The sequence below is a fragment of the Natrix helvetica genome, assembly GCF_964273705.1.
Source record: "Natrix helvetica genome assembly, chromosome: 1".
NCBI lineage: Eukaryota > Metazoa > Chordata > Lepidosauria > Squamata > Natricidae > Natrix > Natrix helvetica.
In genome coordinates, this window is record NC_138548.1 from 297,149,544 (window position 1) to 297,162,268 (window position 12,725).

The 12,725-nt window shown below is 39.4% G+C and overlaps 1 protein-coding gene across 2 annotated transcripts in view; it reads right to left on the reverse strand.

The window, feature by feature from the left end:
* CACNA2D2 (calcium voltage-gated channel auxiliary subunit alpha2delta 2) overlaps window positions 1-12,725 on the reverse strand; it is a 677,428-nt gene that overhangs the window by 125,560 nt on the left and 539,143 nt on the right. For both annotated transcript variants that reach the window (XM_081936759.1, XM_081936758.1), the window contains exons 9-10: window positions 6,706-6,756; window positions 2,632-2,731 (exon numbers count right to left, since the gene is read on the reverse strand). In XM_081936759.1, coding sequence (XP_081792885.1) covers window positions 2,632-2,731; window positions 6,706-6,756 — 151 coding nt within the window. The remainder of the gene's footprint in view (window positions 1-2,631; window positions 2,732-6,705; window positions 6,757-12,725) is intronic.

Below are 12,725 nucleotides of genomic sequence, written 5' to 3' on the forward strand. Positions count from 1 at the left end.
CATCCTTGTCATACCTGCTGGCTTTGCCCCATCCCTCCCCCGCCCTCCCTGTAACTTCCACCAAAAAGAATCACCCTGTGCAAGCCAAACAGTTTGTCAAAGCTGACACAGAGGAAATGGCAGGAGGAGGAGGATGCAATTTATTTCTTGCAGGTGTGTTTTGTCATTTGCAATCGATCAAAGGCAAAGAACAGTCAGGAGTGTGGGAAAAGGAAAGGTGACAGAAATGGGGAATTGGGCTGCAGGAGGTGCACGAGGCAGAAGCCAAGGCCTCTGACGGGCATCTCTCCCTCTCCCCCCCACCCCGGTGTTGTACAAGGAAACAAATCAGGCAAATAAAGAGCATGGTTGTTTTTGTAGGGCTGATGTGGCATTTTGGTTTGAAATGCTTTCAGCCACTCGTTTCCTAGAGAAGCTTTAACTCCTAGAGGCTGCTAAGTGCAAGAGCAGGCAATAAATGCACACCATCAAATCCAGGACAACAGCTTTGATCATTCACTTGTTTTGCTGCTAGTCTAGAAATACTTATCTTGATCCTGAGTGGTTGGTTCTTTCATCTTCACTTTCCTGTCCCCTGGACTATCATGCCTGCCGCTGGTATAAGCTGAATTTATGTGAGCTAAACAGATTGACTCCAGTATGAATTGCGAACCATCATCTTCTCCAAAATTGTACTACAGGTAGTCCTTGACTTACAACAGTTCACTCCATGCCCTTTCGAAGTTACAACAGCACTGAAAAAAGTGTATGATCATTTTTCACGCTTATGACCGTTGCAGCATTCCCATGGCCACGTGACTGACATGTGGATGCTTGGCAACTGATTTTCATTGCTGTGTTCCAGAGTTATGGGATCACCTTTTGCAACCTTCTGACAAGCAAAATCAATGGAGAAACCAGATTCACTCAACAAGCCTGTTACTAATTTAACAACTGCGGTGATTCCCTTAATAAATGTGGCAAGAAAAGTCATTAAATGGGACAATCTTACTTAACAAATGTTTCACTTAGCAACATAAGTGTTGGGCTCAATTGTGATCGTAACTCATGGACTAATTGACAAAAACAATAATCTACACTGGCAATGTATTCTCAAGCATTTACAGCATGCGTTGGGGTGCAGTTTTTATTCCAATGTAAATGATTATATATCATTGTATATTATTACTATTGCAGTATTTGACACTCTTTCAGTCAAATGTTCTAGATGAGGGTGGACTGGATTGTGGGGAAAATGTGCTGCAAAATCCAGAGAAGTGCAAAATCTAACGAAAAACGTGTCTAACAGTCTGGATTGTGAAAATTTTCAATCTATTCAAATTCAGATAAATGAAGCTTTCCAACATCCTTAGAGAGCAAAGATTTCTTACAAGCTTTCTTTTTCACTATCTTTAGGCATGTAGGAATTGCCATAATACACCTGATAGTTTCTTATGGTTAGCTTATAAACCTGTAGACTTTGGGCATACCTATGTCAGAATAGAGGGATGCAGCTGTGAATTCTAAATATATACACAGTTATAACACATTGGTTATCAATAGGTTGTAGTACAATTTAGTGTCACTCAATCTGCTCTTTCCTAAATTGACCATGCATTTTTATGTAAGAAAGAATATGTGTGTGTTTTTATAGTTATAGGTATACGCATGTACCTATATCTATAATGTAATTAAGAGAATCTATACGTAATAGAGAAACCCATCAATTATTGCCATGGATGACACTACAATGAAGAACAATTAGATTCTGTATCTTACTTCCTTTGTGTGAATAGCACAAATTGCCAAACTCTCTTGGTCTGCATTCCATTTTTTAAAAAATCTGGACTGAGGCATTACTCAGCATTGCATTACCAAAGATATAAAAGCAAATATAGCCAACTTATTGGTTCATAACAAATGGGCTATGGGCTACTGTTCTGACCCCCCCTCCGTCTGGTAATGAACGCCGACACAGGTTTAGCTGTCTGCAACACTTTATTGACAGTCCTCTAATCTTGCTGGCTGAAAGCTCAAACCTGACTCACAGACAAGATGTTGGCAGCAACCCAGACTCCAACAGATACAAACAAGAGCTTCTCCAGCTGGATTACAAACAGACACACAAGGCAGATCAGACAAAGAGTTCTCCAGAGTAATATGAACGGTTGTGTCCTGAAAGAAGTCTCCTCCCAAAATCTCCCTTATATAAGCTCTTGGGAGGGGCCATGCCACAACCACCTGAGCTTCATTATCTCTTAGGAGCTTGTCTCCGGAGCAGCTGTTGCCTTCATTTCTCCGCCCTTCTCTGCTGGGCGTCAGGGACAAACTCCCTCTGATCCTTCCCACTGCTCCATGCCTCAGGTGCCTCCTGGTGACCAACCAGCCTCTCTGGACCCTGCTCTGCGTCTGAACCCGCCCAGGGTCCTCCACCTCCTCCATAGCCGACTCATAGAGTTCGTAGCTATCTGAGTCGCTCAGCAGCTGCAAAGGATCCTGCTGGGTCACAACAGACTACTATGAATATTAGCATTTATTATCTCTTTAATTAGACTTCTCAATCTAGTCAATGCCAAACTAGTGGATGCCATGTTGGTGGAAAGCTGCCTCTGTCATTGACCCTTAATTTCCCACCGCAGGCTGGCTACTCACAGAAGCAACATTAACGTAGTCATCATCTGAGAGGGTGTCCAACATATCATAGACTGAGGTCTTCATCAGCTTCAGTGTCAGGCCACTGACGCTGCCACTCCTGTAACAGAAGATAAGGTAGAGCTCAATGAACATGTCTTTCATTAAGAGTCTTTACTCATTTCCAAAAGCATGACATAGCAACATATCTCCTGTACTGTGACCTCATGAGGTGGCCTTCATCTTGCTGCTAATCCATATCTGAGACACCTTAGGATTGCTCTTAGCTGTTCTATGTTCAAAATGCTTTCCCTCATTAACAGGCAACAAACTGTAGGAGCTTAACCATGAGTACCTTCTGATGTACTTTAATGCCCATTCTGTCAATCACACTTCTGTCGAGCCACTATGCATTGGGGTGAGCACCCCAGCACTATGATCCAGTTCAGATTAGTGTGGGCATATTCCTCCCCTCAGATTTCAGACTGTTTCACCAGTGCCCTTGCTTGACAGAAACATTATTCTGTCTATACTCAGTAGTTTTTAGCAACAGCATTTGATAATTATACATTATACTCGAACCCATCTCAGATTCAAAGCTTTAAAAAAAAATCCACCCGTAGGCCGTAGTTTAAAAACTAGTTGATTAGGGAAGGAGGAACTGATGTCGCAATGACACGATGTGCAATCTTGGAGCTCCAAGATCACAGTCGAAACTTTTGCTGCTGGATGGTCCTTTTGAACCTAAACCGTCTTGAAGAGATGGTGACAGGGAAGAGTACATCCTACTGATCTCAGGGACACCACAAAGTCCCTGATTGATCCAGGAGAATCTCTTTTTGCTGGCGACAGAAGCGCAGCCATTGAAGCTGCTGAAGTTGGGACAGCTCCGGAATGGGAGGAAAACAGAAAGAGAAAGCATGTCCCTCTAGTGAGGAAATCTTATTATTATAAAAAAGACTACCCCCCAAAAAAAATTAAAGCTAAATTAAATTTGAAAATAGAAGAGAACAAGCAGCGAAATTAAGCTACATTAGGCAGTGTGTTATCCTTTTTTTAAAAAAAAATTCTTTTACAGATGGAGCAAATGTTTCCTATTCTTTAAATTGAACGGATTAGTTTTTCTTCTACTTTTTATATTCTTTTTTTTTATACCTATGGATTAAAATCTTTTTCCTTATTTTTATAATGCTGGATTGGATGGGCTTTTTTTTGCTCCATTTAAGAATTTAGTTTTCTTTAAGCTTGGAATATAAAAGGAATACAAAGAGGGCTGTAATAACAGAGGGAAAGGAAGTAACACTGCCACTTGGAGGCTGGAGGCTTGGAAATATTGTCTTTTCTTTTTTCTCTTTGATCATTTGACTTTGCATTTCAAGGTTCCTCAGCTTGTTTACAGAGTGTGATAGTGAGAAGAGCATGGGTTGTTTATACAGGTGCTCTTTGGGAGCTGGAGTGAAAACAAAGCCTTGTCTTGAAAGATTATAAATGAACTTGCTTTAAATTTAATAAAAAGTTTTGAATGCCAGAGTGGCAGTGTTTACAAGTTGGAAGAATGGCACAACATGAAAAAGAAACCTTAACATTGCAAAAGATTATGTTTGAAATTCAAAAATTATTAGGAGTAACAGAGAAAATTGAGAAGAGCTTGGAGAACATAGATCGTAGAACAGTAAAATTTGATGGAAAAATTGAGGATGTTCATCAAATGAAAGTGGAGGTCAGAGTTCTAAAAACTGAAGGAAAAAATAAACAAAGAGACAAGAAAATTGTTGATACTGACAGTGAATTGAGCGTGATTGGAAATGGAAAGAATGGAATATGGAAAGGGGAGATAGGTGGACTGGAGCTCTACCCCAGATATCAACGTATAGAAGAAGAAAAGAGAGAAGAATTGATAGAATTCTTAAATATAAATTTTGTCAGAAACACTAGTGATAACCAAACCAAATTTTGTCAGAAACACTAGTGATAACCAAAGATAAGCTGATCGAAGAAGCAGATGGAGGGTTTCGAGCTTATACAAGATATGCAATAAGCAATAAGTTGCGAAGAGAAGTCCATACAAAACTTACTAAGGAAATAACCAGAATACTAATGCCACAAATGGCAAGAGACATAAGACTGCACTATTACTGGAAAGACACAGGTTGATGTAATGAAAGCTTATAATAAAAAAATTAAGTCAAATTTAGTTAATTTTGAGCATAATGTATAAAATGAAGTGGTAATAGATACAGTTAAATAATTGATTGATAATGATAATAATGCATATATATATATATGTATTGGTTTGATAAGAGGAAATTTGATATAAATTGGAAATGGTGACTATGAAAGGAGGTTTAGAAACTCTGTTATTAAATATAACCAATTTTTATTTAGAACATGTTATAAAGATGTAATGTTACTGGATGATATTGGGAAGAGCTAATGGAATGCCATTATGTGGTTTTATATAAAAGGACGTACAAGCAATTATAGTCAAATGAAGGTTGAGGTATGATGATAGTAATATATATATAAATATATTTGATTTAAAATATATGATTTGATATGAATTGTAGGTGATGACTGTGGAAGGGATGCATGGAAGTGTTTGCAACCAATTGATACACTTTATACAATTTGTAATGGAAGATGGTTTTGTGGTTTTGTGTGTGCGTGTGTTTTGTCTGTTTGTGTTTATTCAAAAATAAAAAAAATCTTTATAAAAAATAAAAAAACTAGTTGATTAGTAAGCACATGCCACTAAATGTACTTGGGACCTGAGTAAATAAGTGTAGGATCAAATGTTAAGATTCTTCCACCTTTGTCCTAGGCACTTCTGTCATAGCTGTGAGAATTAATCCTTTGTTGGAAGAGGTGGAAGGTAAAAGGGGAGATCCCTGGGTTCAGCAAATCAATATGGATAGACTTGTGGCTTTAAGTTTTCCAGCCTTATTGCTGTTTATTTAGGAATAAGTTATGCCAAATTAAATAGGATTGATTTTCCAGCAAAATGGTTTTTAGCATATGTGCTGATTGCATCTAACCTTCCTCTCATACATATCTGTGCCTTCAAAATATTGAAGCAATATATCCCAGCTCGGCTGCAAAAGACTGCAGCCCACTGCTCACTAAATTCCCAAAAGGAATTTACAGCTGACCTTGAAAGAGTCATTAAGAAGGGACTTAGACAAGGGATTATGCAGTCCAAAGACTGAAGCAAGAACAAAGGAGAAATTTAAAGTAACCCTTGTTTTTGTTTAGTATAAGATGGGAGAGGCAAAAACTTGGTCAGGCCTAGATTCCCTACCACCACCACCACCAATGCTGTTTGAATACACCTGGGCACTACAAACAGGGTGCAGATTGGTAAGGGAAATAGCAAATTTTAGGCTGTTCCAGCCTTGATGAAAGAATGGCCCACTCCTGTCTGCTCACTGCTATCTGTGTAGAGCTTTGGGAGAGGTATATATTGGCTGTGAGGGAGGAAAAAGTCACCCTCTTGCTCAGCCGATCAGCCAAATCCACCAGAGTAACTAATGCGAGGACAGCTGCTACAGTCAGATTGCCCTCATATCTGAAGCACCAGGTATATGTTATAATTCCTTTCCATAATGATCTTATGCTGTGGAGACAGTCCCTCCTGCCCACTGGGCCTCCAAACTCATTTCAAGGATTTTAGCATTATAAAAAGGTAAAGGTAAAGGTTCCACTCGCACACGTGCTAGTCGTTCCTGACTCTAGGGGGTGGTGCTCATCTCCATTTCAAAGCTGAAGAGCCAGCACTGTCCGAAGATGTCTCTGTGGTCATGTGGCTGGCATGACTAAACGCCGAAGGTGCATGGAACGCTTTTACCTTCCCACCAAAGGTGTTTCCTATTTTTTTCTACTTGCATTTTTACATGCCTTCGAACTGCTAGGTTGGCAGAGGCTGGGACAAGTAACGGGAGCTCACTCCGTTATACAGCGCTAGGGATTGAAACCTTTCCGATTGACAAGCTCAACGTCTTAGCCGCTGAGCCACCGTGTCCCTTTTAGCATTATACAAACAATAAGATACAGTCTGAAAACATGACACGTGGAAAATTGTAGGGGAAAAATACTCACACATCCACAATGATCACCATGTCTTTTGGAGATGAGGCCCCTTGAATGTACCTGCATTAAGCAAAGAGAGAGATAAAATGAGAACTTGCATTCAACATACTGTGAACTTAGAAAAAGGCTGGAGCTATCACTACAGGGCCTGTCTTACTGTTTAGCTGGTAGAGCTTTTAAGGGGGAAGTCTTAGGGTGAGAGCACTCAACCATTTCATTATTAAGAGAATAAGGATACTTCAATGTTCTTTTCAAGATTCCACAGCGTCTTGGGCTGAGCTGGTTCTGCTAAAAAGATGGACAAAGAATAGCATGGATGTTGGCATAATAATTAAGTGTCAGTTCATACAAGCCACATCTATATTTATGGCCAGTACTGGAAGGCTGAAATGCGACTAGACAGTCTTTTAGTTGGGAAATCAGAACAGCTTAAAAGAACAAATGAAAAAAGAAGCTTGTATCCATTTGCTACTTTGATCTACTACCATTTGTATGTCTTCTGGGCACGCTTCTAGCTATTTTTGTGCAATCAAAAACTTATAAAACAGTTTTTTTAAAAAAGGAATACAGGGTAATTTTACATCACTTTTGATTCATTTTTTTTACTTTATAGTTTTTGAAGTAAAAAGGAAAATCTCTCCTAATGTGAGTTCCTTCTACATCATTATCTAACCAGATGCTCACCACTCACCTTTTAAAATTCATTTTGAGATCTTTAGAATCAGTCACTTCCTTTGCTATCTTGTCTTGTGCCCCCCCACTCAATCATGTCACCTAAAACAATCTCTTTCCCTCTGGATCATATTATTTCAGAATGTTGCATTATCTCCCCCCCACCCCCAATTACTTTTGGTTCTTCCATTATTACAATTCAATGATGCATAGCATGCAACTAATAGTAACACATGGAATCCTACTTTCAACCAAAGTATGCAATATTTTGTTAGAACAATAAACACTGTATTGCAGTGGTACACCATGAGCATTTCTCTTTCGATGCCCCTGCAAAGGGGCAGGGTTTGTACCGCAATACCATTTGTGTCACTCTGCCCCTTTTCTATCCTGTAGAAGCTGCTACCCACAACATCCTATAGCACTAAATGAAACTTTCTGATGCATATTTTAGCCCATTCATTCATAACCAAGGACTAAAAAGTAAAATAAATCTATTTTTTATTTGCATTCATTTATTTCCAATCTACTCTTTTATTTCCATTGCTCCATAGCAATTTGTTACATCCTCCTCCTATCTCTTTTAGCTTCACAGCCTTACAATGTAACAGTTTTTCTTTCACTTAATTCATTTGTTAATTCGTGCTCTTTATTGTGAATTATGTCTAAATGTCTAGGCAAGCTAAGCTAATACAGAGGGTAACTTGAGTTTGGAGACCTTGGTAGGTTAAAGGTTTTGGTTCAGGTGCTGACATTGGTTTGATTCCTTCACCCTCCATTAGCATACATCATATGTGAGCAAATTATTCAAACAAGGAACAATGACATGCCAGTATCTTCATGATTATGATAAAGGGACACATGATCCTATTCTTTTTCATGATGTAAGAGCAGCCGAGAGAATCGACTTTCAAAGAGAACAAAGGAAGATTAAAAGAGAGAGAAAGAACTTTTCTTCATCATCATAATAGAGACCTTGAAGAAAGCAATGCTAACTTGCAATGGTTCCAGAGATACAAATTTACCAAGTTGCCTAAAACATGGATTGTTGCACTACATGTTTATACCTTCATACATGAAGGTATAATTCTCTCTCTCACACACACTCACACCCACACACCCATGTACACATACACGTATTCAGGAATGCAAAAATGCAACAATTGGATTCATTGTCTAGATCAGAGCTGGGGAATGAAGGCCCCTTTATGACTTGTGGACTTCAACTCCCAGAATTCAGCATTCTGAGCCAGCATTGTGGAAGCTGAAGTCCACATGTCATAAAAGGGTCATTGTTCCCAACTCCTGATCTAGATCAAACAAGCTCTGGAGAGTAAACCAGTCAGCAATGCTAGATTGCCTCAAGGATGGGCAATGCAGAGTCATGGTATTCTGCTGCTGTACCTCCTATTAGAGCTTAAATATTGAATTCTATCATGATTTTTAATAGCAAAGATTCAACTGACACACATGCATTAAGTTACAATTCTACCTTAAGATTCCTTCTTCCCATATCATTGATTTCAAGGGCTAAAAATGATGAGACAATTACTTGACTCTTTGTAAACAATAATGATTATTTTTAATAATTCCCCTTGTTTTAAAATAATGCATCTTAAACCTAGTTAAATATGTTTTTCTCTGTAAATTTCAATAAATAAGCTTGGTCTGTCTGTCTGTCTGTCTCTCTCCATAAACTGATTTACAGAGTTAAATTGTGATAAAATGTAGGGAGGCAGTAGTGATGGATAGACCCCTGTTTGATGGATAGACCCCCATGATATAGTGGGCTAAAGTATTATACAGGTAGTCTCACGATCACAATTGAGCCCAGAATGTATGTTGCTAAGTGAGAAATTTTTTAGTTCCGCCCCATTTTTCTTGCCATATTTGTTAAGTGAATCACTGCAGTTCTTAAATTAACTTTAAGTTTGTTTGTTAAATGAATCTGGTTTCCCGAATCCCTTTGCTTGTCAGAAGGTTGCAAAAGAGGATCACATGATCATGGGGCACGGCAACCGTCGTAAACGTGAATCAGTTGTCAAGCATCCGAATGTAAATCATGTGACGTTGGGGATGCTGCGATGGTCATAAGTCACTTTTTCCAGTGCCGTTGTAACTTGGAATGGACACTAAATGAAATGTTGGACTACCTTAACATGCAGTCCAATTTTTTTAAACACAGAGCACTGGCTCTTTGCGTTATCAGGAGAAGTGGTGGTTTGGGTGATGGCAGGAACTTCTTCAGCACTGACGTACTGAAACACATCTACATCTGCAAGTAGTATGCTTTCTCTACAAAGGTCGATTGGAAAGTGTGAGCTCCAGCATCCTGTATCTCATAAGCCTACTTCACTCATGATACTAAGTCACAATGTGGTGGGTTCTTCTGGGCTTAGCAAGACACTTGATAGCATCCATTAGAGCTTAATGTAAAGTCTGCATGGCTTGTTCAGCGAAACATGTAGCGATGCTATGTGTAAATACTGTTATAATAGTCTCTAAGAAAGTCACAAACAGGGAATAAAGATGAAATATTTTCCTGTTGTGGCTCCCCATCAATTGTTAATCAAAGTGACACTATGAATAATCAGAAAACCGCTTACAGCCATCATGATAAGAAGCCTTTGACGTTGGACTCGCATAGAAGTCATGTGGGTGTCAACATTTTTGCATCATGATATGATTCACATTATAGCACTTGGCCCCATTTGCCCAACTCTGCGAGGACTCTGATTCTCCCAGGAAATTGCTTAACCCCTGTTAAAACTGTCTAAGCAAGAGTTGTTACCTTCGTATGCCAACTAGGTTTCATATTTGTACAATATGATTAACAACCATAGTTTACTGTATAAACCCACTTTTCTTGGTGTGTATGATATACCGAAGAATGAGCCCATTATGGATTTGTGCAATGCTCTAGGCTAAAATGTAATTGGCTAATTTGTGGTCACAGGTTGTTGAAACATAGTCACGATATGAATAGGCACAATGCTTCCCCTTTGGAGTTAGACTTTTTTTCTTCTTCAAAGAATATTTTGTTGTTGTTGTTGTTAGTTGCAGAGTCATGTATGACCTGTTGCGACCCCATGGGCAATGTTCCTCCAGGCCTTTCTATCCTCTTATCATCCCCCAGAATCCATTTAAGCTCATGCCTACTGCTCCGGTGACTCCATCCAGCCACCTCATTCTCTGTTGTCCCCTTCTTCTTTTGCCCTCAATCTTTCCCAGCATTAGGCTCTTCTCCATTGAGTCCTTCCTTCTCACTAGGTGGCCACAGTATTTGAGTTTCATCTTCAGGATCTGGCCTTCTAAAGAGCAGTCAGGGTTGATCTCTTCTAGGACTAACCAGTTTGATCGCCTTGCAGTCCAAGGGATTCTCCAGCACCATAGTTCAAAGGCCTCAAATATTTGGCACTCAGTCTTTCTTATGATCCAACTTTCACAGCCATACATTGCAACTGGGAAAACCATAGCCTTAACTATACACACTTTTGTTGGCAGGGTGATGTCTCTGCTTTTTAGTATGCTGTCTAGATTTGCCATAGCTTTCCTTCCCAGGAGCAAGCATGTTTTAATTTCTGTCCCCATCTGTGGTGATCTTGGAGCTCAGGAAAATAAAATCTGTCACTACTTCAATTTCTTCCCCGTCTATTAGCCAGGAATTGAGAGGGCTGCATGCCATGATCTTAGTTTTCTTAATGTTGAGTTTCAAGCCAACTTTTGCACTCTCCTTCTTTACCTGCGTCAAGAGGCTCTTTAGTTCCTCTTCACTTTCTGCCATTAACAGAATATTTGCAAGTACAATATTGCCCTGTTTCTCATTCACTATTTTTTTGAAACTGTTCCCAATCCTTTTGATGGTTCAGGATAATGTAACTTCTGCAAACTGGATCTTTTTGCTCCTCTACTGTGGTACCAGATCATTTATGAACAAGTTAGAAAGCTGCACAGCTAGGACAGACCTATGGGGAAATTAACTATTTACATCCTTCAGGGCAAAAACTGTCCATTGGTTCCTGCAGAGCACCTTTTTCTCACAGATTCCTAGGAATACCAGTCCTCTTATCGTAAGACTGCTCGAAATAAGAAAGTAAAAAGGGTGGTTGGGATTGGGAAAATTAATAGGTCTCCTGCTAAACAAAATCCATAAACATAACGATCAATTAGAGCGAGTATCCACAGACTATTAATGACGTAGCCTGACTTCCTCCAAATAACATTACTCCACTGAGCCTCATTGAAAGGGCTGCTCCAATTTGCATGTGCGTGCACACACAGAGACATACATTGCATTCTGCCTGCCTCCTAGTAGTTTTCTTTCTGTTCAGTTCTGCATCGTCTTCCCCAGTTAAACCCCTCCTCTGGGCAATACGCAGAGGGGTGTGTGTGAATGCAGCTGAGTGGAGTGACAATCAGGAACATTGGCTCTAGGGGACACATTTTTCCTTTTGATGTTTGCAAGAAACTGACAACCCAAGAATGGATTTTGTAGCTCTTTCACACACACTGGTTCATTCAACTCATTCCTCTTTTTACAGCTTCCTCATTTTTATGTGACAGGAGACACCCTCTGGAAAGTTGCTCATGAACCGATAAGCAGAGTGCTTGCCTGCCAAGCTGAGTTATTCCCCACTAGAGTGCAAAAATGCGCAAAAAGTATTAAAAAATCAGTTGCTTCTGCAGAAACCAGACACCTAGAAACTATTATCTGTCTGTCTGTCTGTCTGTCTGTCTGTCTGTCTGTCTGTCTGTCTGTCTGTCTGTCTGTCTGTCTCTATCTATTTTCTATCTATCTATCTATCTATCTATCTATCTATCTATCTATCTATCTATCTATCATCTATCTATCTATCTATCTATCATCTATCTATCTATCTATCTATCTATCTATCTATCTATCTATCTATCTATCTATCTATCTATCTATCTATCTATCTATCATCTATCTATCTACCCAGTCACCCATTTCACACACTGTCTCTATCTATGCATTCCTCCATCTCTCTCTTCATCCATCCATCCATCCATCCATCCATCCATCTACTATATCTATCCACCCATCCACCCACTCATCATCTCCAAATGTGCAATATACCCCACAAGCTACTTTCTTTTCCCAGACCTTTCCCCCCAGTTCCTGATATAATGTATTACAGCTTCTATCATCATACAGTTAATGTGATGCTTATTTGTGGAGAAAAAAAAAATCACCCCCATCACAGAAGTTGGATTTCCTTGATTGCATACTTTGAAATGTCAGTGAAATATTTCCAGAAATCCCATAGGCCAGAAGTACCCAACTAGTAATCCCATGTAAGAACAATACTTTTTGCTCCTAAGACATTACTTAGGAC